This window comes from Carcharodon carcharias, chromosome 14 (assembly GCF_017639515.1).
Source record: "Carcharodon carcharias isolate sCarCar2 chromosome 14, sCarCar2.pri, whole genome shotgun sequence".
Taxonomy (NCBI): Eukaryota; Metazoa; Chordata; class Chondrichthyes; order Lamniformes; family Lamnidae; genus Carcharodon; species Carcharodon carcharias.
The window spans coordinates 60197014-60224438 of NC_054480.1; the positions used below are offsets into that span (position 1 = coordinate 60197014).

The 27425-nt window shown below is 41.2% G+C and overlaps 1 protein-coding gene across 2 annotated transcripts in view; it reads left to right on the plus strand.

Annotated features, from left to right (window-relative positions):
• Positions 1 to 589: 589 nt before the first annotated feature.
• ccndbp1 (cyclin D-type binding-protein 1) overlaps positions 590 to 27425 on the plus strand; it is a 44042-nt gene continuing 17206 nt past the window's right edge. Inside the window, exons 1-8 of one of the 2 annotated variants that reach the window (XM_041204917.1) lie at positions 595 to 753; positions 3374 to 3433; positions 5011 to 5090; positions 5179 to 5260; positions 6701 to 6797; positions 12272 to 12345; positions 13690 to 13766; positions 27083 to 27333. In XM_041204917.1, coding sequence (XP_041060851.1) covers positions 636 to 753; positions 3374 to 3433; positions 5011 to 5090; positions 5179 to 5260; positions 6701 to 6797; positions 12272 to 12345; positions 13690 to 13766; positions 27083 to 27333 — 839 coding nt within the window. In that variant the 5' untranslated portion in view covers positions 595 to 635. Of the gene's footprint in view, positions 754 to 3373; positions 3434 to 5010; positions 5091 to 5178; positions 5261 to 6700; positions 6798 to 12271; positions 12346 to 13689; positions 13767 to 27082; positions 27334 to 27425 lie in introns of both variants that reach the window. The other variant, XM_041204918.1, reaches the window with a different exon arrangement.

Here is a 27425-nt window from a genome sequence, read left to right on the forward strand (position 1 = left end):
CACCAGTGCAGCGAGATGGCGTGCTTCCTATGGCTGCATGATTAATGAGGCTGGAATGGGATGATATGGTGCAAAAACATGCCATTACTGCCAGCAGGTAAGACAACTTTTTTCCTGCCCGCTACCACACTTCTGCAAATCTGCGACGATCCTGCCCAATGTTTCCGGTCAATGACCTTCCATCAGAACTGGAAAAAGTTCAGAATGCAATAGATTTTAAGAAAATGCAGATTCAAGGGAGGGGTAAAAAAGAGAAGGGCTGGTCTGTGATGTGGTGGGAGGCAAAAGGGAATAAATAAGAAAAATGATGACAGTGGAAAGTAACTCTTTCGAGTGCAAACACGTTTCCATCTGTTTCAAATGAAGTTACATTGTTTCATAGTTTGCCATTGTGTGATTTGAATTCTTGATCTTGGGGTCACAAACCCAGTACCATAACCACTTGACTATTTAGGGCATGCCACAGTGGAAGGTAAAAGGAGTGTTTTTATTTTGTAAAGAAATTGGAACGCCTCCTGTTACTAGGCCCCGCCCCGATTTCCAGACTCCGCCTCTGGCATGTGGCCACGCCCCTTTACTCCGATGGTCCCGCCCCCGGGTTTTAACTCCTCCCCACCCCCGGGGCTGACGGGAAGATGGAGGAGCGGGTTTCAGTCCAGTCGCAGACCCTGCATTCGGAATTCGGGGAGGATCTGAGGCTGCCGCTGCGGAACATGGTGCAGGGCCTCAGGGAAGTGGTGTCGCAGTTGCGAGGTGAGTGGGCGTATTTAGGGGAGCAGATCCCAGGAACCCCGTCAGGAGAGTGCCCGGGAGGGGGGAGACGCCGGGGCCCTGGAGACAACGCCGGGGCGCCCTCAGTGTCTCTTTGAATGAATAAACAACGTTTGAGGCTGTTTGTCGATTTCCAGGTACCCGCTGCAAACCTGCAGTAACAGTGAAGGGAGCGTTAAATGGGTTAGAGCTGTCTCTGCGACCCTATAGCCAGGTTTGGACAGAGAACGCTGGGAGCTGGGCCACACAGACTCCTGACATCTGTGTTAACTGATGTAAAAGTAGCTGAGGAGTTCCAGGCTGGGATCTAATAGAGGGCCCTCAGTAACGAATTGAGTTCAATGGACAAATTCATCTAGACGTTTGTCTCCAGACTTGACTATTTCAATACCCTCCTAATCAGCTTCCCATCCATTAAACTGAGTTCATTCAAAACTCTGCTAACTGCATCCTGACTTGCACTAAGTCTTAATAGAAATCAAAATATTGTGGTTGCTAGAAATCCAAAATAAAAGCAGGAAATGCTAGGAATACTTTGCAAGTCTGAAAGTACTTATGGAGAGAGAAACAGTTGACATTTCAGAACTGTGACCATTCTGATGAAAGATCACAGACTTGAAATGTTAACTCTCTTTTTGTCCACAGATGCTGCCAGACCTGCTGAGTATTTTGTTAATCACACTGATGCTTGTTTATCCCTCTCCCCTGTGCTCACTGAGCTGTGGCTCCTGGCCTTGTGATGCCTTGATTTTTAAGTTTCTCATGGGCGTGCCCCAATCCCTTCATGACCTTGCACTCCACATCTTTGTCACCTCCTCAAGCCTCTCTATCAGAATGGCATGTTCACCTAATCCTGGTGTCTTGTGTGTTTTCCCAACGATTGCTTCAGCTGTTTAGGCTTACAACCTGGAGCTCCTTCCCTAAACGCTGTGAATATACCTGCACTACGTGGACTACAATAATCAAGAAGATAGCTCATCACCACCTTCTCGAGCACAGTTAGGGATGGGCCATAAATGTTGGCCTTGCCTACAATGCTCTCATTCCATGAATTAATAACAAAAAAAAACTGGAATTCCCTTTAGAAGCTCCTCTGCCTCTTTTCTGCCTTCGTTAAGATGCTGCTTCAAAGCTAACTCTTTCATTAAGCATTTGGATATCTGTCCTAACAGCATCTCCTTTTGACTTAGTGTTAATTTTTGTCTGGTTACACTCCTGTGAATATGTTGGGATGTTTTACCAGGTAAAAGATGCTATGTAAATGCAAGTTGCTTTTGTAAATGCTCTACTACATGGGCTATTGAGTTATAATTGGTTTGAGTCCAATGTGCCTGGTTAGCTTTTCTCAATTGAGATAGACGTTGCTCTGATTGGCCTCAATATGAGATCTTGGGGCTGGCGTTGAGATCAATCTTAAAAAAGTGTGTCCGTTATTGAGCAGGATTGGGCTCAGCTACATTTTCCTTCCCCTTTCGAGTAGCTTTGAAGTTCCTTCCCCTTTCCATATCTATCTAAGCATGTGTGTTGATTAAGACATTGGTGTGGTGAGTGTTTGGATGGATACTGGAGGACTGACAGCAGCATGAGGCAATACTTCGGGAGAGAAGATCTTGAGTTGGAGCATACCAGGGAATGAAGCACAGATGGCCATCTAATTGTGTATAGGTGGTTTATGTGTAAACCTAGGAGAGTGTTAGATTGAAAATGAACTGAAGGGCTTTGCTTTTTTGACTTAGCCAGGATTATAGTGGGACTGGGGCGTGGGTGTCTCCAGCAAGTTTGGGAGAGACTGCTGCCCATCACAGAGATGGTCCCATGACTTTGGGTGAATTTCTGACTGGGATCATTTAAGCATGGAAAGTTGGCTCCCCAGCCTCCACCGCAGAATTGTACTGGAATTGGGAGAGGAATTTGCAGTGGGAAGCCTCAGAGACTTGCTGGAGCAAGGGTAAGCAGGCAGCCTTCATGATGCTGGAAAAGTAAATGATTTTGTGGGTTGCGCGGGGGTGGTCAATTTACTTGCAGCCTTCCTAGGTTTCTGTACACAATGTTCTGGCAGCCGTTACACAGGCCCTTGCTGCTGGCACCTTTTCATTCTCCTCTTCTGACGTCTAAAGACTGATTACTTGGGTCTAACAATGAGCCATGCATCAGTATTTCGATGAAATTTGCCTGATATGGTGATGGAAACAGTTTCAATGGTAGCTTTGGGAATAAATAGTTGAAGGAGAAAATCCTTGTGGAAACATGGAGAAAGAAAAGGAAAATGGGATTAGCTGGATTGCTCTTTGAAAGAGCTGGCACAAACTGAATGGGCTTAATGGCCTCCTTCTGTGCTGTAAAAATGTATGATCTTATTGCTTTATAACAGTCATATGTGCATTTTCAGCAGTGGTTGCTAGAATGAGATTCCCTGGCTGTTTTCACACCTCATCTTTCCCCTCCCTCAGCTCCAGGACAGTGAGTTCAGTTTGTGCGTTCTAACCATCCTGCCCAAAATTGGATAACTCAGCACAAATAGCTTTTAATGAGGTGTATTTTTGTTCTTATGAATCTGTGAAACCAAGCCAGCATATTAATGCAAACTATTATCTTTTTACAGAAGGGGAATCGTTGTGGAGGTCTGAAGATTTTGACCTACAGTTCTTCTGGAAAACTCTAGGTTTGGTACTTTATGTATAAAGATGTGAGGAGAGATTACAGATAGTGTTAAGTGGCTAAATAATCTGTGCTGTTTTTCATATATACTGAAATAAGCTAAATATAGAAGGGGATGATTTTAAGGTAATTGTTGACATTTGTACTGGAGCTCAAAAAGGAAACTAGAATATTTGCAACTTAAATTTTATACTCCAATATTGACTGGAGTTTTAGCTTCACTATTTTGTACCTTAAATGAGTTGAACTATTAGCTACTTCTTATAACTATTATTTGGAGGAAAGGCTTGAATTGTTAGGGGAAAAAGGATGTGTGATGATACACATTGCAATAAGGTAAGATCTACTACATGCACAGAATCAAAAACCAGCCAGCAGGCAACTGGGGATTGAAAGGATATGGAAAAAAGTAGTTTGCTCCAACTAACTTTAGTCTCTTCTTCGGTTTTGTTATATTGGAACATCATGTTCCTAACCAATGCCAACATTTGTGGTAAGGTCACATAGCCTATGACTGAATTGCAGATTAGTAAGCCCTCTCCAACACTCATACCAACCCTGAAAGTAAACCTTTCACTACATATAGGGAGATCATACATTTAGCTTTATTTTGTTGAAGTTTTACTTTAAGCATTGCAATTGAAGGAAAAAACAACTTTTAGTTTAACCAAAACACCACATGCGATTATCATTTAGTTCAACCCTGAATTCCTAGAACCTTTTATTGATATTGTACCAATGACTTCCATAAAATTAACTTACAACTGTATGAAAGCAAGTACAATACAATGGGAAAAGTTTGCAACTGTAATCTAAACTCTGCCTCAATAATACATTTCAAGTTTAAACTTGTATTAGTCAGTCACCTAGCTGATTCAGTACCAGTTGCTTTTTTTTCATTCGTTCACGGGATGTGGGCGGCAATGGCTAGGCCAGCATTTATTGCCCATCCCTAATTGCCCTTGAGAAGGTGGTGCTGAACTGCCTTTTTGAACTGCTGCAGTCCATGTCCATGCACCCACAGTGCACCTAGGGAGAGAATCCCAAGATTTTGACCCAGCGACATTGAAGGAACGGCGATATATTTCCAAGTCAGGATGGTGATGGCTTGGAGGGGAGCTTTCAGGTTGTCATGTTCCCATGTGTCTGCTGCCCTTGTTCTTCTAGATGGTAGTGGTCATGGGTTTGGAAGGTGCTGTCTAAGGAGGCTTGTTGAGTTTCTGCAATACATCTTGTAGATGATACACATTGCTGCCACTGTGTGTCGATGGTGGAGGGAGTGAATGTTTGTGGATGGGATGCCACTCAAGCAGGCTGCTTTGTCCTGGATGGTGTCAAGCTTCTTGAGTGTTGTTGCATTCATTCAGTTAAGTGGAGAGTATTCCATCACACTCCTGACTTGTACCTTGTAGATGGTGGACAGGCTTTGGGGAGTTGGGAGGTGAGTTACTCGCAGGATTCCTAGCCTCTGACCTGCTCTTATAACCACGTTATTTATATGGTTAGTCCATTTGCTGTTACCATTTTCAGTTTTTATTTTCACAAACCATTGCCTAACTTTTCCCAACATATTTCCTCTAGGTGACTGTTTTAAAGCAATATCACAAGAAGCAACAAAGCTAAGTCTGGCCTTTTCGAAACCACCCTTACCATCTGTGCAAGTAAGTGCACAAGTTGAACCTCAGATTACAATTCTTGCAAATAAATGAAGCAACACTATATTCCATTTACGAATGTTTTCTGTACTAGGACTGTCAGAAACTCACTGCAGACTTTCAGAAGAACATCCTTAATTTAACCACTGTGTACTATTGGTTACCTAAGAGTCAAGGCAAGTGCTGCCAAAGGGCTACACATTTAACCGTTGAGATGTTGTTAATGCTGTAATGTGTAGATCCATGTGGTAGAAATGTGAATTTTGTTTCACAATTATAATTACTGTGCAACAAATGTCCTGTTACGTTTTTTAAACTGAAAAGGCAGCGAATAGGAATTATGAAGTTGTAAGTTTGATGGATTTCCTTTTGTTTCTGTCCTGCGTGGCTGAAGAACACACAAACCACTTTACTTGATCCTCCAAACAAGCCCACTATCGTAGGGTTTCCATTTTCCTGACCGAGTGCACAATCCTATCTGTCGATTTGCACCCCCTTCAAGTAAATGCAGAGCTCTTAGGCCGATGTTGTTGAGATTTGAGAGACCTTCAAATATGTTACTACTACAGTTTAACCAGCATAAATCATGCAGATCACAAGCGCAAGGCTACGGCAAGCTTTCTTATTGGTAAGCTCAACTTTGCAATTGCCTATTCAAATTCCAAGTCTTGAATAAGTCATTTGCTCCAAGTCAGTGGAGAAAAAACTGAATTCAGCCTTTTGCATCTTATCAGTCTCCGCATGCCTCCCCTCTTAACTTTATCAGTCTTCCCAAGTGCCATCTGTTGTTGTCTAGTGGTTCGGAGCCTTATATGTTGTTTGATTTGAATGTTTCTTTTCTCTGTATTTGTCCAACGACTGACTACCTTTTCTACCTTTGAAATACTGCCTGCTGGTTCCTTATGTCCTTCAGGATCAATTTCAAAATAGTTGTCTTTACCTTCAATCGCCTCATCCCACCTTAACTCATCAGTCTCCTTTGCACCTTGTCCATCATCATGATTGCTTCAGAAGGGAGAAGCAACTTATAAAGTGTCCAGTAATTAGAGGCCCCGAAATATGTGGCTTAGACATGAGTATGTGACACACCTAAGCAACAGACAGAAAACCGACTGGAGTACCATTTTCATTATTATAAGTTTTCCTTGAAGAAAAATAATTACCACCAGTAACTGATAACTTTCCACAGGATTTGATGCATGTGAAGGTTGATTACACATCACAGTACTAGTGCACCCTCATAACCACCTGTCTCGTGCACAATGCTTGGAAGAATCTATTTCTCATAGTGGTGAAAAATTTCAGTGGCAAAGACTGAAAGGATCCCATATTCTTAGTGGGGAGTTCCTGTTAGAAATATTGTTGTGCATGTTGAGCATGGTTCTCACTCTGAGTGATTTCTCAATGCTTCTGTGTTAGAATGCATACAGAAAATGTACCACTTTCTAAGTAAGCTTGTCCTTTTGGAAGCTAAATGAATTAGCCAAAAAGGTCTCTGACTTGATGCTTTTGTTAAGCCTTCAGTGTAACATGTTTTGTGTTGTTAGCTAAACAATTATAGGTAGAAATTATTGATTGTGGCTGAGAGAGGCTAATGGTTGTCTCTTTTGCTTCAGGTGTGACTCTACGACGACTAGTTCGAGATGCCACAATAGACATAGTAGAGGGAGTTATTCAGCTATTGAATGTGATACTGAGCACACCACTTCAAAGGTGCAAACTTCAAATACATGATTGTGTTGAAAATCTGAAAATGTAAATGACAAACTTAGATGGTTGTTTAAAATATAATACTTAGCAAAGTTCATGGTCCCTCCAGGAAAGCAAGAAATGTGTTGCTCCAATATTTTCTGTTAAAATTAATGAACTTTGGTTTTAATCTTTGACTGTGTGCTGAATTCACACACACAGTTCTTCAGAATCAGTATCTGATATACTTGTGGGTGCCTGGTTACAGTATGGACTGTAATTTAAATAGTGGGATTATATTGATACTTTCTGTTTGACACAGTGGTTTTGGGTATCCATCAATGTAAAAATGGCAGTGTTGGTCAGAAGACCTTCCGTATGCACTGAACTCCTGGTGGAAAACCCTCCAGTAACCCCTTTTCACACTGCTTAGTGTTCTTAAAGTACAAGCAATTTTTATGATTGATACCCAATCAGGAGTAATGTTTTGATTTTCTATCTGGTAGATCTTTCTTGTGTAACAAGAGAGAGTTTATACATTATATGTTAGGGGTTGTGGAGGGAGGAAGAAAAAGAGGAGAAAATTTGAACTATATTTTGATGAAGCCAAGCTGAATTGGGATCTTGCATTCGACAAGCATTGTTTTTTTTCCCCCACCCTTCAAGAAAAGGTCTCCTGAGGAGTAATTTAGCGATGACCTAGTTTAGGCTGTGTGATTCCCTACACCGCTAGTTTTACTGAGATAGTCACTAACCAGCCTTCTTTAAGAATATATGAAAAACTGTTTGGAGTCACTTTTTTTTATATTCATTCATAGGATGTGGGTGTCATTAGCAAGGCCAACGTTTGTCTCCCATCCCTAAATTCATTCATAGGATGTGGGTGTCATTAGCAAGGCCAACGTTTGTCTCCCATCCCTAATTACTTTTGGAAAAAGTGGCGGTGAGCTGCTTTCTTATACCGCTTTCAGCCCACGTGGTGTAGGTATGTCCACACTATTGTTTAGGGTGTTCCAGGATTTTGACCAAATGACTGTGAAGGAACAGCGTTATGTTTGCAAGTCAAGATGGTGTGTGATTTGATGGTGGTGTTCCCATACACCTGCTGAATGTTTAATTGACTCGCCTTAAAAGTGATAGATCTCTTGCCTTCTGCCACAGGCCCAGTCTGGCAGCTGTGTCGACCATCTTTGTCAGTAGAGTGCACCAAGCCGCTGTTGGTGATGGACATGGAAGTTCTCCATCCAGTGTAGATTCTGTGCCCTCGGTTCATCTTTCAAACGGTTTTCAAAATGGAGGCATAGTGATCCATCATGTGAGGGAGGATGGTAATCAACAGGAGGTTTCCTTGCTCATGTTTGACCTGATGCTATAAAGCTTCTTGGGACCTTGAATCAATTGTAACGGACTAGAAGGGGGTGGGGTGGGGTGGGGGGGTGGTGGCTAATTTAAACAGGATTAATTTCTCCCCTTACCACCCATCCGTAAACAGAAAGGTATTTTTGATTTGCTTCCCCCTTTATAAGTGGTGGAGTATTTCCCAACCCCTCAGTTTTGGTGTGATCCAATTTCTATTAATAACTCCACAGCAAACTTGAGATAGGGTGAACTCAAACGGTTAGTTTGTTTGCACATACTCAAAATGTGGGAGGAGGGTCACAACTTTGCCTCCTTTGAAATCATACAGTAAAAGAGGGATAGAGAAAGGCAGTATTTATAGTGTGGAGACCACAGAAAATACTTATTGTTTCACATGGGTTCCAGAATCCAAGTCCAATGACGTATTCCTTCACGGAGGTCAGCAGGTTGAAAACCGATACTGGATAATTAACTTTTCTTGTGTTGTTGACTTCAGACAATGAGAGAGGCATGCAGAGATGAATCAGTCTTGTAAGCGATAGTACAGAATTTTCAGTAGACGCAGTGTAGATGGGGGTCAGATGTCCAACCTGGGCTAGAGCTTCTTGTCTGTGATGCTGCTAGTTAGATGGTAATATTGCAGTTCCACAAGGCAATTTTACTGGTTCCACAAGCTAGAGGTCCAAATCTCATGACTCCCATCTCTCCACTCTGGCTTTGACAAGGGATAAGTATCCCTCACCTGGGTTCCTGAAATTGTTCAATGTCTCGACCATTAAGAATTGAAAGGAAGGTTGCAGGGTCCTTTGTCTTAGATGAGCAGACTCTTGTTGGCTAACCTGGATTGTGAAATGCAGGTGGCTTTTGTGTAGCTCTCTTGAATTTGGTCTGTACAGCCTTTAATGTGCCATTAGTGGCTTTTCAGAGATAATGATGTGTGAGTTTCTCTGATACTGCCAGGTAGCTTCTTTTGTTCCAGTGTCACGGACAGACATAGATTCAGTCATTTTAGGTCTTTGTCCATTATTTTTTAGAGATAGCAATGAGCATATTTCTATATATTTTCAAAAATAAATATACAGTGTGAGGTCTGAGTCCCTCACACAATGAAGACGACTCCCAGGCCACTTCCTCCCAACTGTATACCATTGCGCTTCCACTTCTGGTGGGTCTGTCCTGCCCTTGGGACAGGATATACCCAGGGATGGTGATGGAGGAATCTGGGTCATTGGCTGTAAAGTTTGATTCAGTGAGTATGACTATGTCAGGCTATTGTTTGCACAATTTTGGGACAAGTCCCCAGATGTTAGTAAGGATTGACTGGACTGGGTGAGCCTTTGTCATTTCTGGTGCCCGGCTTCATGCCAGGTGGTCAGTCCGTTTTTATTCTTACAATCTTGTGTGTCAGTTGATATAGCCTGGTGGCTTGCTGAACTGCATTTAAATCTAAACCAATCTAAATATCCTCCTTGTTGAACTGTGCATCATTTTATTCATTGAAATATTTTCTGTTCCAGTAATTGAGCTCATCTTGTCCATGCGACCCACCTCCTGCTTCCTCAAACCTATTCCTTCCAAACTGCTGGCCACCCAAGTTCCCCTCCTGATCCAATGTTAGCTGATAGTTACTAGTACTCCCTCTTTGGGTAATGCCCTTCTCCTCTTTAAATCTGTTGGCGTCATCCCTTCTCAAAAAAACAACCCATGACCTCACTGTCCTTACAAACAGCCACCCTGTCTTCAACCTTCCTTTCCTGTCAAGTCCTTAAACAGATTGTTGCCTCTGAAATCTGTGCCATCTTCCCCAGAACTTCATGTTTGAATCCTTCCAATCAAGTTTCCACCTCTGGAAAAGTGTGGAACTACTCTTACCAAGTGACAAAGATAAACTATCCCCTACTCCTTATGTAGGAACATACATATGAGCATACAAATTAGGAGCTGAATTAGGCCATACAATCACTTGAGCCTACTCCGTCATTCAATAAGATCGTGGCTGATCTGATTGTGGCCTTGACTCCTATTCTGCCTACTCCTCATAACCTTGACTCCTTTATTAGTCAAGAATCAACCTACCTCTGCCTTAAAAATATTCAATGACCCTGTCTCCAGTATGCTCCAGGGAAGAGAGTTCCAAAGACTCACGACCCTCTGAGAGAAAAATAAATCTTATCACTGCTGTCTCAAATGGGAGACCCCTTATTTTTAAACTGTGCCCCCTAATTCTGGTCTCTCCACAATGGGAAATGTCTTTCAGCATCCACCCTGTGAAGTCCCCTCAGGATCTTATATGTTTCAATAAGATCACTTCTCACTCTTCTAAACTCCAGTGGATACAAAACCAACCCAATTGCCACAACCCCCATCCCAGGAATCAGTTGAGTGAACCCTCTCGCCCATCTGCCGCCTTTGATGTGGTTGACCACATCATTCTCCCCCAGAGCCACCTCCATTGTTGTCCAGCTGTATGGGACTGTACTCACCTGATTCCTTTTTTCATTCATCCATGGGAATCACTGGCAAGGCCAACATTTATTGTCCATTCCTAATTGCTCTTAAGAAAGTGGTGGTGAGCTGCCTTCTTGAACTGCTGCAGTCCTTGTGGTGTGGCTACACCCACAGTGCTATTAGGGAGAGAGTTCCAGGATTTTGACCCAATGCCAGTGAAGGAATGATATATTTCCAAGTCGGGACGGCTTGTGACTTGGAGGGGAATTTTCAAGTGTGTGTTCTCCCATATATCTGTTGTTCTTGTTCTTATCTATATAATGTAGCCAGAGCATCATTTGCAATGGTTTCTCTTCCCTGCACCATTACCTCTGTGTCCCCCAAGGATATATCCTTGGGTCCCCTCCTATTTCTCATCTCCATACTGCTCCTTGGTGACATGTCTGAAAACTTGACGTGAGTTTTCACATGGGCACAAACAACATCCCACTGTACCTCTCCACCACCTGTCAACCCCTCCAGTGCTGCTAAACTGCCAGACTGCTTATGTGACACCCAATACTGGATGGGCAGAAATTTCCCCTACTTGAAGACCGAAGCCAAACTCCAACCCTTAACAGCTGACTCCATCCCTCTCCCTGATAACTCTGAGGCTGAAGAACACTGCTTGTGTCATATTTGATCCTGAGAGAAACTACTGACTTAGTGCTGTCACTAAGCCTGCCTATTTCCATCCCTGTAACATTGCCCGACTCCACCTGTCTCAGTTCATCTGTTTCTGGAACCCTCATCCATGCTTTTGTTACCTCCAGACGTGACTATTCCAACTCGCCCCTGGTTGGTCTCCCACATTCTAAGTTCCCTTCACCCATCTTTCCTGTGCTCACTGACCTACATTGGCTTCCAATCAAACAATACTTCATTGTTAAACTTCTCATCCTTGTTTTCAAATCCCTTTCAATGTAGCTAAAGGGTGATGCTCCAATATGAGCAAAATACTGCAGACATTGGAAATCTGAAATAAAAACAAAATGATGGAAATTCTCTGTAGGTCAGGCTGCATCTGTGGAGGAGAAATAGAGTTAAAGTTTCGGGTCGATGACCTTTCATCAGTACTGACAAAAAGTCAAATCGACCTGAAAGGCTAATTCTGTTTTTCTCTCCACAGATGCTGCCAGACTTGGCTAATACTTGTATCAGTTTTAGCTTCTTGAAATCCTCTGCCGGTCTTTAGTGTACGAAAATAAATGTAATCAGCAAACAAACTTCTGCAATATAAATAATTTCTAAAAATGTTAAACTAAAAGGATCAGATTGAGAAACCTGCGCACATTTAAAACATGGAAATTACGATCTTGTTTTCTTTTAGCTTTAGAACAAAAATGGCCTAGTTAAATGGATGCTGCTACTTTAAGAAAATGTGATTGGTAATTCAGAGTTTAGCCATTGTGGTGGTGGTATTTGCAAACTAGCACGTTGGAGCCCACTTAATGCAATGTAATTGCAACATTTGTTTTGAGATCTACTTTTGATTTTTTTTTCAAGCGTGAGCACCATTTTAGCTCTCCATGATTGTGCTGAAGAGTTTTCTTTAGTGAAACAGAATTAATGTTGCAGGTTTGAATATGATGGTGTTTCTGTCCTGCCTTGTACCTTTGCTTGATTTGTATGTTTTGTCCTTTTGGTTTTAGTTTGTCACAGGATCAGCTGACATCCACAGGTGTAGTTTGGGAAGCTTGTGACCGATTTTCTAAGTTACCAAAAGGTAATGTAGATTTCAAAATGTGCCTTAAGTGGCGTTGTATAAGATGACCTCGCATATAAGATGAGCTCATTTATCTAGCCTCTGAAATCATGTTTTTGCATATACCCAGTATATAATTCGACACCCCTTTGCAGCTACAACTTGCTATTTTTGCATTAGTAGTGACCCTCAATTTTTCACCTTATAAATGGATGTTTTTCTTACTGGTACTTAGTAACTGCGCACAAGGGATCAAGCAGTCTGTGAAGATGCATGGTAGTTTTAAGATATGCCCACTTCTTGCACCAGATGCTGATGACATTTCAAATTGGCGACTACCCTCACACCAGTGGTTCACTTTTATACCTGATGTATAAGTCAACCCCAGTGTTTGTAGGGATTTTTCAAGGCTTCAAACACTGACTTCTGTGGTAGCCTGAAGTGCATACCTTTCTCTTTCTCCCTTTGCCAGCCCCCTCACCCCACGCCCCACTGCCCAAATTTCATGGCTGAATATATTCTGCACGTGAAAAGGGGGCAGGGAAAACGGGTGGTCAGAAATCATCTAAATAGTCTTGTGGTTTGTTGAACCGTGGATCATTTTATTCATTAAAATGTTTTCTGTTTTGGTGATTGACTTGTGGTTGATATGGAAGTTGCATGTGAACATCAGGCAGAGCTCAATATTTATCATCTTTCATGTTAATCAGGTCATTCCCACTAGAAACCTTTGTTTTCACAAAATGCCTTTTCACCATAATTATCGGCAGCTGACAATAATTAAAAAAAAGCTGTGCTGTGCAACTATTTTGTGAGGATGTTGATGTTTTCAGTGGAAATGTGTTCCCAGGAAAGGTTTAAAAATAAGAGCTGCTTGATATTTCAATATAACCTCAGTATCATAGACATATTGATCTATTGGGCACCATTCTATATCAGAACAGCCATAATCTGCAACAGTTCATAAGCTTGTACAGTATTGCAAGTATCTTATATTGGTGCTTGCTATGGTGTAATAAATATAATTTGTAAGTTCTGATATTTACTGAATTAAATTAAAAACTATCAATATTTTGGTGTTCTTTGTACTAGTATTAATTATGACTGTTTCAGAATTGTGGAGTTATAGATCTGCTTTAGTTTTGAAGAGCTTGTGACTGAAATAATACCACAATGTAATTTTTAAAGTTGTTTGCAAGGAGTCATATGTAGCCTTGCAATTTCAGTGTTATACACAATTTTTTCTTTAACCAAATGTTGAGGTTTTTTTTTTCTCTTTTGGGTGTAATATTTGTCGACCATGCCTGGTTATATTTTCTAATTGATTTAATCAAAGTGCAACGGACTTATCTGTATTCCCCACAGATAACCAGGTGGCTGTCCTATCACTGATGTCTTCCTCTGCTGCTATTGTAGAAGATGCATTGGAGGAAATGGAACAGGTATGAAGTTTAATAGAATATACAGATCTTAGGACCTTGATTAGTGTAGGGTTGGATGCTAGAAGACGGGTTGTGAAGTGGGTACAATGCAGATTGCTCTATGGTAAAAGGAAGTAGAAATGTCTGTAAAAAAATTGGGTATTTTTATTGCAACATTACAGATTGAAGGGCGATACACAAGAGTTTAAAATTCCAGTAATTGAAAGGTCAAGAAGAGTGTCCCTTGAAACAAGGTTTGGAATAAAGGACAGGAAAAATGCCTTTACGTGTAATTGTGAGGCTGTGGATTGCTCTTCCGGGATTAGTGATTGACACAGTTTCTGGGTCAATGTTCGAAATTAGAATGGGCAGGAAAATGAAAGAAAAGCGGTTGAAGAGATATAGGAACAAGTTGGGTAAACGTGTGTCAAACTATTTGCTTGTGTAGAGGACAAATGCTGACATGGACCAGTTGAGCTGAATGGCCCATCCACATTGTAACTTCAGTGTATTTCTATATATATATATATGTAAGATTTTAAAACTGAATTTCATAGAGTAATACAGAATAAGGAAAGCATCTGACCCATGCTGCCTGTATTAGTTGTTTGAAAAAGCTATCAAATTAGTCCCATGCCCCTATTCTTTCCCCATAGCACTGCACTTTTTTTTCTCCTCTAAGTATTTATCAGATTCTTTTGAAAGTTACTATTGAATCTGCTACAACTATCCTTCAGGCAGTGCATTCCATTTCTTTATAATTTACAGTGTGAAGAAATACCTCCTCTTTGCACCACTGGCTTTTTTGCAAATACCTTAAATCTGTGCCATAAGAACATAACATAAGAAGTAGGAGCAGAAGTAGGTCATTTGGTCCCTCAAGCCTGCCCCGCCATCCAATAAGATCAGGGCTGATGTGCCCCAGGCCTTAACTTCTCTTTCATGTCAGCTCCTCATAGTCCTCAACTCCTCAATATCTTATCTACTTCCTCTTAATAGTGATCTAGTCTTCACAATTCTCTGAGGTAGAGCATTGGAGACATTCACTACCCTCTGATTATCCCTTCACATCTCAATTTTAAATAAGTGTCTCTTTATTCTGTAACTATGTCCCCCTAGTTTGAGATTCCACCACTAGTGGAAACATCATCTTAACATCTATCCTGTCAAGCCCCCTCAGAATCTTGTACATTTCAATAAGATCACCTCTCATTCTTCTAAACTCTAATGAATAAAGCCTAATCTGCTTAGCCATTCTTGGTACATCAACCCCTTCATCCCAGGAATCATCCTAGTGAATCTCTTTTGAACTGCCTCCAATGCCAGTATATCCTTTCTTAAATACATGGACCAAAACTGTACACAGTACTCCAGGTGTGGCCTCACCAACACCCTGTACAGTTGTAACAAGACTTCCCTATTTTTAAATTCCAACTCCCTAGCAACACAGGCCAAAATTCCATTTGCCTTCTTAATTACTTGCTGCAGCTGCAGGCTAACTTTGTGTTTCATGCACAAGAACACCCAGATCCCTCTGCTACATATTTCTGGAGTCTCTCTTCATTTAAGTAATAGTCTGCCTTTTGATTTTCCTACCAAAGTGCATGACCTCACACTTTCCTACAATAAACTCCATCTGCCAAGTTTTTGCCCACTCAGTCAACCTGTCTATATCCCCTTGCAGACTCCTTATGTCCTCATCATATTATTCCCTCCCATCTATTTTTGTATTATCAGCAAATTTGAATACATTACACTCTGTCCCCTTCTCCAAATCATTAATATAGATAGTAAATAATTGAGGCCTGAGGACTGATCCTTGTGGCACTCCTCTAGTAACGTCTTTCCAACCTGACAAAGACCCATTAATCCTGACTCTCTTCTATGTGTTAACCCATCCTCAATCCATGCTAATACATTACCCCCAATACCCGTGAGCTCCTGTCTTGTGCAATAACCTTTTATGTGGCACCTTATCAAACGTCTTCTGGAAATCCAAATACACTACATCTACTGGTTCCCCTTTATCAACTCTGTTTGTTATATCCTCAAAGGACTGTAACAATTTTGTCAAACATAATTTCCCATTCACAAAACCATGTTGACTCTGTTTGATTGCATTAAACTTTTCTAATTGTCCTGCTATTGTTTCCTTAATAATGGACACTAGCATTTTCCCAACAACAGATGTTAGGCTGACTGGCCTAGAGTTTCCTGCTTTTTGTCTCCCTTCTTGAACTGGGGCGTCACATTAGTGGTTTTCTGATCCTCTAGGATCCTTCCGGAATCCAGTGAGTTCTGGAATATTTTGACCAATGTCTCCACTACCACTGCAGCCACTTCCTTTAAAATTCTTGGATGCAGGCCATCAGGTCCTGGCGACTTGGCTGCCCTTAGTCCCATTAGTTTGTCAAATACTTTGTTCCTCGTTATAGAGACTCTTACAAGATCTTTCCTCCCATTAGCTCCTTGCTTTTCTGAAAACTTTGGGATGTTTATAGTGTCGTCCACCATGAAGACTGATGCAAAATATTGGTTTAAATTATCTGCTATTTACCAATTGCCCGTTATCAATTCTCCAGTCGCTTCCTCCAAGGGTCCCACGCTCATTTTAGCCATTCTTTTTATATACCCGTAGAAGCTCTTGCTGTTTGTTTTTATATTTCTTGCCAGTTTACTTGCATCATCGATTTCCTCCCTCCTTATTAGCTTTTTAGTCATCCGCTGCTGGTTCCTAAAAAAAAAAAAATCCCAATCCTCTGGCCTCCCACTAGTTTTCATTGCTTTGTATGCCTTAGTTTTTGATTGGATACTCTCCTTGACCTCCTTTAATCACCACAGGTGGTTCATCCTTCTCATCGAGTTCTTCTTTTTGACTGGAATAAATTATTGCTGAGCGTTATTAAATATCTGCCACTGCTCATCCACTGACCTCCCCCTTAGTCTATTTTCCCAGCCCACTTCTGACAACTCTTTCTTCATATCTCAGTAATTGCCCTTGTTTAAGCTGAGGACACTGGTTTGAGACCTGAGTTGCTCACCCTCAGAATGAATTTGAAATTCTACCATCTTGTGATCGCTACCCCCTGGAGGATCCTTAACTAGGATACCTCTTGTTAACCCTACCTCTTTACACATTACTAGATCTAAAATATTCTGTTCCAGGGTAGTATCTGCAACATATTGCTCTAAGAAATAATCCCTGATGCACTGTATAAATTTGTCTTCCATGTTACCCCTGACAATCTGATTTGACCATTTAATATGAAGATTAAAATCACCCATGACAATTGTTGTGGCCTTCTTGCACACCTCCATTATTTCCCAATTTATACTTTGTCCTACAGTGAGGCAGCTCTTCGGGGGGCCTATAGACAACTCCCACTGTGACTTCTTTCCCTTGCCACTCCTTATTTCCACCCAAATTGACTCCACATCACACTCTATTGCACCTATATCACTACTCACCACTGTACTGGTACTTTCCTTTATTAATAAAGCTACCCTACCTCCTTTTCCTTTCTGCATATTTTTCCAGAACATCGAATACCCTTGAATATTGAGTTCCCAGTCTTGGTCACCCTGCAACCATGTGTCTGTAATAGCTATCAAGTCACATTTATTTATTTCTAATTGTGCTGTCAATTCATCTATCTTGTTACAAATGCTGCATGCATTCAGATAAAGGTACCATTCCAGTAAACCTTGTATGCATATTCTCTAAGTGCTTAATTTTATTCCTAATGTTTGGTGCGTGGAATCAAACACAACTAATCATGATTGTAAAGGTTTAGCTTATTGTCCTTTTTTTGTGCTCTCTGATTCTATTTATAAAGCCAAGGATCCCATATGCTATTTAACCTTCTCTGCTTGTCTTGGCCACCTTCAAAGATCCCTATGTGCACCCCCTTTAAAATTATGATTTTGTTCATACTGCCTCTGCTTATTTTTTGACTAAAATGCATTCAACTTGGTCTGCTGTGGGTTTGCCCGTTTACCAGCTTGTTACTATCTTCCTGACTCTCGTTTTCTGAGTAGGAAATTTCACCTGAATTAGGATAGAGCCCAAATGCACTTTTCCTAGTTACAAATAGAAATTCTTAGGAAAATAACGTGTTCAGCATGAGATTCAATTTTTTTTAGTTATTAGATTAGGAAATGCACTAATTATAGTTGAGTAATCATTTTTTAAAATTTCTGTATTAGGTTGACAGAATCACATTATCAAACACCTTCCCTTTTTGTTCTTTACAATGGCCTCCACCTGTCCCTTGCTTATGACCAATTACATCTCTAACTTTTCCCCGATCTGACAAAAGGTCATTGATCTGGAATATTAACTCTGTTCATTTCCCCATAGATGTTGCCAGACCTGTTGAGTATTTCCAGCATTTTCTGTTTTTTATTTCTGTCACCATATGACTTTGGGCGAGTTGTCCCTCATATTTCAGAACCCTTCTGTGATCTTGGGAATGGGACTAAGTAGCTGCCTTCAGTTGCAGCAAAGACATGTGGCAAACAAATCAATGTGTACTTGAGTAAATGTATTGTTGTGAACCTGCTTGGAGAGTTGAGAATGGAGCACTATTTCCCATTTTGAACACTTGGTGGCAGTATGGATCACTTAATAGAACACAGATTGATAAATGCATCTCTCAATGTTCTGATAAAGAGTCATCACCACCTAAAAAGTTGTTTGTCTCCGCAGATGCTGCCTAACTAGCTGAGTATTTCCAGATCTTTCTGTTTTTATGTAATCTCAATGACTCCTTCCATTTCATTTTGCAATTACTAGTTTATCTACCTGTTATGGTTTTTCTGAATGAGGTTGTCCGTTTGTACCAGAAAGCATGAGTTTGTGCTGAGAGTCTATGGTCACTAAAAAATAAACAAGTTGAGAGAGAAATTTCATCTTTATGTAGGATGGAAGTTTTGATAATGGTTTTGGGGGCGGGAGAATGGAGAGATAGTGGGAATGTCATCGGACTAGTAATCCAGAGGCCCAGACAAATGTTCTAAGGACATGAATTCAAATCCCACCATGTCAGCTGGTGGAATTTAAATTCAGTTAATAAAATTTGAAATTATAAGCTAATCTCAGTAGTAGTGATTATGAAGCTATCATCGGTTGTCATAAAAACCCATCTGGTTCACTTTGGAGAAAGAAATCTGCCATCCTTATCTGGTTTGGCCCATATGTGGCTCCAGATCCACAGCATTGTGGTTGACTCTTAACTGCCCCCTGCAATGGCCTAGCAAGCCACTCAGTTCAAGGGCAGTTAGGGATGGGCAACAATGCTGGCCTTGCCAGCAATGCTCACATCCCATGAAAGGATTTAAAAAAAAAGAAACTTGTCAGCTGGTTTTTCTTTGTGCATGCTTAAAGAATTAGTGAATGAGTCACTGTTTTAACTTGTTTCAATTTTAGCTAAAATAAACCAATTATATAATGTGTGTGCAGTTAGCTCCTGGGCTTCTGCCCATGTTACTATAGCAACTAAAGGTAGGGATGGTCTCTGACTTCCCTATGGAGAGTTATTTGACTTGCACTCGATGGCTCCCCACAGAAGCAGGTTGAGATTGGGAAGTTTGAGCTTGCATCCCACCTTTATTGATCATTGTGTGTTATTTAATAGCGACCAGGCATGTTGATGTTCCCTACTCGACACTAAAATGCAGCAGATTAGCTAACTCAGCATGAACTGAGGACACAACACAGTAATTTCCTGACCTGTATGTCTCATCTATTTGCTCATTTAATACACTAAATCAAAAGAAAGCTTAAAAAGCATAACTGTTTCAAGTACTGGTTTGTTTCATACGATACACTCAGTTGCTGTACCTGAATCTTGCTACTTTGTGGTACTGTAACAATTTGTTTGATATAAATAATATGGCAGATTAGTCAACATTTGTCTTTGGTATAGATCCTTTGTAAGTTGTGATTTAATAGTATTCACACACAATATTAACTTGCCTCTTTACCAAACTTATTTTCAACAGCCTGATAAATTAGGACAATCCAACTAGCTTGGATCGGATTTGGTAGATATAATGGATCTCTACTTCATGAACCAGCGCATTAGTGAATCCTTGAGAAGCAGAGTGACATTCACAATTGACCCACATAATCTAAAATGTTGAGTGGACAGTTACCACAGAATGACAAAGGTCATTCTGATTTGGGACTCAGAAATATCAGAGACAATTTGCTGGGCAAATAACTTTAAAAGGGCTCTTTTCAATAAAATGAGGGAATAGCTCAAACAAATTGACTGGGAGAGGTTATTTAGCAACACTTTGATGGGGAGTAAATAGAAAACCTTTAGATGCATAGTGCTCAGCATACAAGGTAATTCCATGCTGAAAATCAGCACTTTTCAAAATGTAAGAAATAGTTTAATTTTTTTGGTTCAAAATGGATGATTTTATTTTGCTCACAACATTATTTGTCAATCTCTATTTATGATTTTATACTCCCGTCTACACTACTTGTGATCATGAGCCTTATGATGTGTTGTACTTAGATTTCAGAAGCCCTTTGATTTAGTTCCACTGAAAGACTTAGTTAAGCTAAAAGGTGTGGGTAATTGGGATATAGACAAGAAATTGATGGAAGGGTAGTAGACAACAGGTACTTGTTAGAGGAGTAACACTTGGAGCGGTGGTGGAGTGGACTGTGGAGAATGTTCTAAATGGGATGCCCAGGAATCAGCATTGGGACTACTACAGTTCCTAATTTACATCCATGACTTGTGCTCAGCAACTTGATCTGTATCAAACTTACAGATGACTTCAAATTAGGAAGGGCAGTGAAAAATCAGCAGAGGTATGGAGACATCTGCAAAGTGATCATGGAGATATGAGAGTACGTGGTAAAGAAAAGTTAAACCTGGATAATTATTTGAAATTACATGGTAAGAGAAGGACAGAAGGCCACAAGTTCAAACTGAATAAATGTAAATTTAGAACTGATGTCAGAAAGGTCTTTTTTTCCCCACAGAGTGATCATACTTGTGTTATGATCCCAGCTGATCCCATGGTGGAACCCGGCTTGATAGGTCCCAACTTTTTGTTTAGATACATGGACAGTGGCTACTGAACAGAGATACTGGAGTCAGCTAATCAACTTTTAACAAAAGAATAAAACATTTATTAAACAAGAAATTAACTATTTTGCAATGCTCCTACACCCACAACTATATCTTTTCAGATATATACAGACATACAGAAGTGTACGCTTCCTCTGGACAGTTGCGCTGCACTGGGAACCATCCGAAAATGCGAATTAAATTGTAAACTTTGGATGGTTCCGTCGGGGTTGTGCCAATAGTTACCCACAAAAAGTTAGAAGCATTAAAATCTCTTCTAACTTCTGAGTAACTACTGTAAAGACCCAGACTGACCCAATGGGACTCAACCCCCACCTCCACTAACCCCCACCACCTCTGGACCTCTGACATGGGGAGAGGGGATGCCCCACCACCCCCCTCCAACCCGCTCCCGGACCTTCGAGGCTCCCCCTACCTCCCCACAGACTTCTGACTCCCCGTCATCCCACACCACCAGACCTTCGACTGACCTCTACCGCTGACCTTGGTGGACCTTTGACTGACCTCGACCCTGGACCCTCTCCCCACGAACTTCTGACCCCCCCCCCCGACCTCGGGGTCGGGGTGTGGGGTGTGTGTGTGCCATGAACCCGTCCGGACCTCTGACCCCCACCCCATGACCCTACTGGGCCTCTGCCTCCGAGTTTGTACACCCCTCTGGACCTCCACCTCACCCTTGAATCCTATTCACTTAGTTTAGACACCTCCCTGGCCCTTTAAACTTACCTGATTTATGGCGGCAAGTGCTGTTTAAAAAAAAAGGGATGTAGCCTCCTTGAATCCGCTGGATCTAGAGTTTGTTGGGGCCCACGAGGAGTCTTTCAAGCAGCTCTGGTGAACAAAAATAGCAACGCAATTTTCAAGAGCAAATGAGGTATTTATTTCTTCTGACTTTTGCAGGCCAGCACTTTCTGACGCTGGTCAGAAGTTACGGCCCATACCATTTTCCCCTTATCTACACACCTCGTTACAACCAAAAAAATTCTTAACAGATTTGTCTGGCACTATTTTCCTTTCATAAATTTGTTGACTCTGCCCAATCATTTTATAGTTTTCTTAGTGGCCGTAATAAAGCTTCTTCTAGGCCATTCATTCACTTCAGTTCACAGATTCAGACTTCACCTGCCCATTTTATCATACAGACAACATATTTCATTGTGGTTGTCTAAAACCAAGGTGCTTGTAAGCCTGCATGAATGCATGCAATCAGATCAATCAATCACACTGCTTCTGTGCATTTACTTGAGAAATAGGCGCTGACAACTGCTATGTTGCCAGCCTATTTTAAATGTGGGCTAGGTTAAAATTAAGTGTGTGCAAATGAGCAAGATTATTGCCTCTGTACATTGTTGTCAGCAATGTCTCAGTACAGAACATCTGACAGCAGTTAGAGAGAAAACACCCTCTCGATTGTTATCAGACGTTTGGGGGAGAAAAGTCAGCTGTTTTGTGTGGCTCTTTCCTTTAGGCTGATTAGGTTGGAGAGTTTTGTTGCTTTTGTTCTGTCCAACTCCCATTCTGCTGAAATGTCTCCTTGGAAAGTAGTGTTTTGTTTAATGTGTTCATTTAATGAAATGTTGTTTGACATTTCTTCATATTAACACATTCATAGCATTGTTTTACCAGTCTGTGCAGTTTACTAGTATAGGTTAAAAAAAAACAATTATATAATAATCGCAACACAGAAATAGTTCAGCTCAACCAATCCGTGTCAGTATTTACCCTTCAGACCAGCACTGATCCTAATCACATGTGTCTGTATTATCCCTTTATTCCTTGTTCCTTCAAGTATCTAACATATTCAAAAATTACCACCTCATATTTAGAGACAGTGAATTCCACCTGTCACTTTCCTGCCCATTCCACCAGCATATCAAGTTTTGCAGCTTTGTTTGGTCCTCAATTATTTATTATGCTTCCTATTTTGATATAGTCTACAATTTTGTATACCACTTCATATAGCCCAATATCCAAATTATTGATGTATACAGAAAGCAGAACTAGTCCCAGAATAGAACCCAATGGGGAAATATCCATCCACTCTGAACAACTGTTGTTAGCTCACCTTCTGACTACCCAAAGCCTGTCCACCATCTACAAGGCACAATTCAAGAGTGATTAAATAGTCTCCACTTGGCTGGATGAGTGCAGCTCCAATAACACTCAAGAAGCTCAACACCAGCCATGACAAATCAGCCTGCTTAATCTGCACCCCATCCAGCACCTGAAATATTCATCATCTCAGCCACCAGCACACAATGGCAGCAACGTGTACCACCTACAAGATGCACTGCAGCAACTTGCCAAATTACTGCTGACCTCTAACACCCAGAAAAGTAAAGGCAGGAAACACATGGGAACACCACCACTTGCAAGTTTCCATCCAAGTCACGCACCATCCTGACTTGGAACCATATTGCCATTCCTTTGCTGTCAAAGGGTCAAAAAGCCTGGAATTCCTTCCTTACAGCATTGTGGATATGCCTGTACCACGTGGATTGCAGCTGTCAAGAAGGTGGCTCACCATCACCACCTCAAGGGCAGTTAGGGGTGGTCAACAAATGCTTGACCGTGTTGGTGACCCTCACACACTCCATGAATAACAGAAAGAAACTCCAACACCTCCCTTCTGACCAGTTTTTAATCCAATATACTATCCTCCCATGATCACCTCCAGTAGCCTTCTATTTAACTTGTTAAAGACTTTATAAAATTTCATGTACACTGCATGCATTGCCTGCACACTATTATTGGAGATGGTCATTGCCACTTTTGTGGTGTGAATGTAACTTGCCACTTAATTGGCCCAAAAACTGAATGTTGTCCAAGTCTTGCTGCATGTGAACGTGGACTGCTTCAGTATCTGACAAATTGCGAATGGGACTGAACAGTCTGCAACCATCAGCGAGCATCTCCACTTCTGACTTTATACTGGCATTAAGGTCATTGATGAAGCATTTGGAAATGGTTGAGCTTAGGATGTTTAATTGTGCAGTGCTCAACCGCAGGAGGAACTTTTGCAGCAATGTCCTGGGGCTGAAATGATTGGTCCCCAATAACCACAACCATCTTCCTTTGTGCTAGCTGTGACTTTAATCATTGGAGCGTTTTCCCCTGATTCCCATTGACTTAATTTTACTGGGGCTCCTTGATGCCACACTTGGTTAAAAGCTGCCTTCCTGTTAAGGGTCTTTTATCCATGTTTGAACCAAGGCTGTAATGAGATCTGAAGCTGAGTGGCCCTGGTGGAGCCCAGTGTGCTTTTTGGTAGCCCTGTCAATGACCCCCTACCATCAACTGCTGATGATAATACTTGTAAATATTTATTTAATAAATATTAATTAATTAAGATCCAGATGAATAGTGCTTTAGACAATAGAAGTTAATTTAGACATTCCAGTAATGACTGACTCCTATTTTTTATTATTGATGTGAACTGATTCCTGTGAACACTCAGAGTAGTTTCCAGTTGGAATTCATTTTTGGGTGTTGGCAAGTAGTGAACAGGCTACTGGAAAATCACTGAGGAAAAAGTCAATCACACAGCTTTTGAACTTACTTTGGAAGTAACCAAAATGAGAGAAAATAATTTATTCTCGGCTAGTGAGTGAGGATTGTCTGCACAAAGAAAGGACGTGGCAGTAAATTGTAAGATGTTGAAGGGTCATGAGGACTCGAAACATCAACTTTGTTCTTCTCCGCTGATGCTGCCAGACCTGCTGAGTTTTTCCAGGTATTTCTGTTTTTGTTTTGTAGTAAATTGTAAGAGTTGTACCAACCCTTTGACAGCGCCTTCTAAACCATCTACCATCTAGAAGAGCAAGAGTAACAGGTGCATGGGAACGCTACCACATGCAGGTTTTCCTCTAAGTGACACAACTTTGTGTTTAGGAAATATACCCCCACCGTTACTCAGAATCTTGAAACGCAGTCCCTGCAGCATTGTGGGCGTAAATACACCACAAGGACTGCAGTGGCTCAAGAAAGCGGCTCAGCAGTACTTTCTCAAAGTCAATTAGGGATGATCAATAAATGCTGGCTTTGCCAGCAATGCCCACATCCCATGAATGAACAAAAAAAAAACACTCCTGTAAGCCTTGGTGTGTTTCAATTCTAGACTGATGAGAGCAATAATTAGCCCCTTGCCCAGGGCAAGACAACATATGTTCTTTTTTATTCATGATGAGTTTAAAGTTTTAATACAGTTGTTATACTCCATATCCCCTTTCTGTCAACAAACTAAAGCAGCTTAATGAAGTGTACTTTATCACGTCTCACTAAAATGCTTTCTATGATGATCTAAGATATTCAGGTCACATGGTTATACTGTTATGTCGAATAGACACACGGTAGTACAGAACTTGAGTATTGCTGAAAAAAAAACAAGCTGTCGAAGTTTTTCATCTCGCATTGATCAGGACAGAATCACAAGAATACCAAATTTCAAAGGGAACGACAATTTATACTGCATGAGAAAAGGATGCTATTTGGTAGAGGTGTAGCCATGGAGAATGCACCAGGGAGCATTTATCCTACTAGCTTTTGTTTAAATCCAGATCAAGCAGGCCAACTCTGGTTGAGGTATTGCCATGGGGAGTACACAAGGGAACAGTTGAACCCCGAGCTTTGTACTGAGTATGAATATTTGTAGCTTATAGCACTCATAAGTGAGCCAGACTGCAAGTCTGACTGATGATCTTAAATTGGTTGTTGGTGTAATTCTTAGCACAGTCGGGATTGTTTAGTAAGTGTTGTTCAATCACGGAATCACATCTAATGTTGGAAATTATGCTCTGAGTTTTGCAAGCACAAGCTAGTTGAGTACAAGCTGTTCGCAACAGGCAAAGGGACATGTTGTTTGGTATGATCTAATAGTCTGTGGGACGTATGACCCACATTCCTGGCGTCACACCAGCACTGAAATTCATACACCCCATTACTTATTTGTGTGGTAGGCAGAACATATTTTTGGATTGATGGTAGCATCCTGTTAGTGGAGAATACCACTCATATTGTTAGTGCATGGAAGCAGTGTGAAATGGCTAGCTTCACCTGTTGTTCAAATTTTTTAGACACCATATCCTTCCAGGGTAATCTGAGGTAGACTGTGCACGCTTCAGGATTGAAAGTGGCAGCCTTAGGCCCATTCAAGAGTTTGCAAAATACATGGCAAGCAATGATCTGACTTGGTAGTCATCACACAGGGTAGCTTTGCATCCTATTTTTGGCATCTAGCTTGCATGGTGAGTAAATGGCTCAGGCCCTTATTTACAAGGTTGCTGGTAAGGCCAATGATCATGGAGCTGTAGGAATCCCAATTTGTATATTGACCAGTGAAGGTGTGTTTGTGGTAGACAGGAATAGAGAACCCATTAGCAGATTTCTCAACTAGCACATAGAGGAAAGGGAGCTGATTAGACTGTTCCACTTCAAAGGTGAATTGGAGCGCAGGATGGAGCTCATTAATGCATGTAAGGAAATTCTTATATGCAGCTGCAGATTCAAAATGTTTCATATATATATCGGAAATATGCAAAGGGAAGAGGTTAGGGATCATTCCATAAAAGATGTGTTTCTCGTGGAAGCCAACAAAAATGTTAGAGAGAACTGGACCTAGAGAGGATCCCATGGCAACACCATCTATTTGGACATATATGGTGTCATGAAAATTGAACTCAACTGTGCAAGTTGCTAAGTTCATTGAAAACAGATTCGGGCAACAGTCTGATGCCATACGTCCCATAGATTGTTGGATCATATGAAACATCATATCCCATTGCCTGTTGCGAACAGCTTGTACTCAACCAGCTCGTGATTGCAAAACTCAGAACTTTCCAACATTAGATGTGATTCCACGATTGAACAACACTTACTAAGCAATCCTGATTGTGCCAAGAATTACACCAACAACCAATTTAAGATTAACAATATAGTCATGTTTGTTGAGGATGACTATTCCAGTCCCTTTGTCAGGCTTACAGATACGTATACCTGGGCTTGTCTCGAGGCGTTGCAGCACCACCAGACATTTGAGCTGCATGTGAAAATTCAACAAGTCATTGGGTATCCTGCATTATGAGATGCAAGGATCAGCAATGGTGGAACAGAGACAATTTCTAAGGCAGACCTGAAATTTGGAACAGTTGACTACACTGAGCCTGTAGAAATAGCGGTGAATGAATTGTATCTGTGCTGTTCTGATAATTGGTTGTATGTAATTGGCAGGCTCGGCATGCAGATAATCCAGATCCATTCAGTGACATTTTTGATGATGCAGACTCACGAGAAAATCGGGATACTTACTGGTCAGAAACAGACAAACAGTTGATGGCTCCTTGCTTAGGACTAGTGAAAGCAGCCAAAGCATGTCTGAAAAAGGTCTCTGGAGCCATGAAAACTCATGGGAAGGTGGACAGCTTACAACACACAACACAGTTGGATGATTTGGGTGATATTACCTGTGAAATTAGCCCGAGGTAAGTTGTATTTTTATTACTGAATGAAATCCTGCCTGCAACTTTAGCGTTTCGAATCTGTGGGAGGAGGCAGGTGTTAGAAAGGTGGGGGT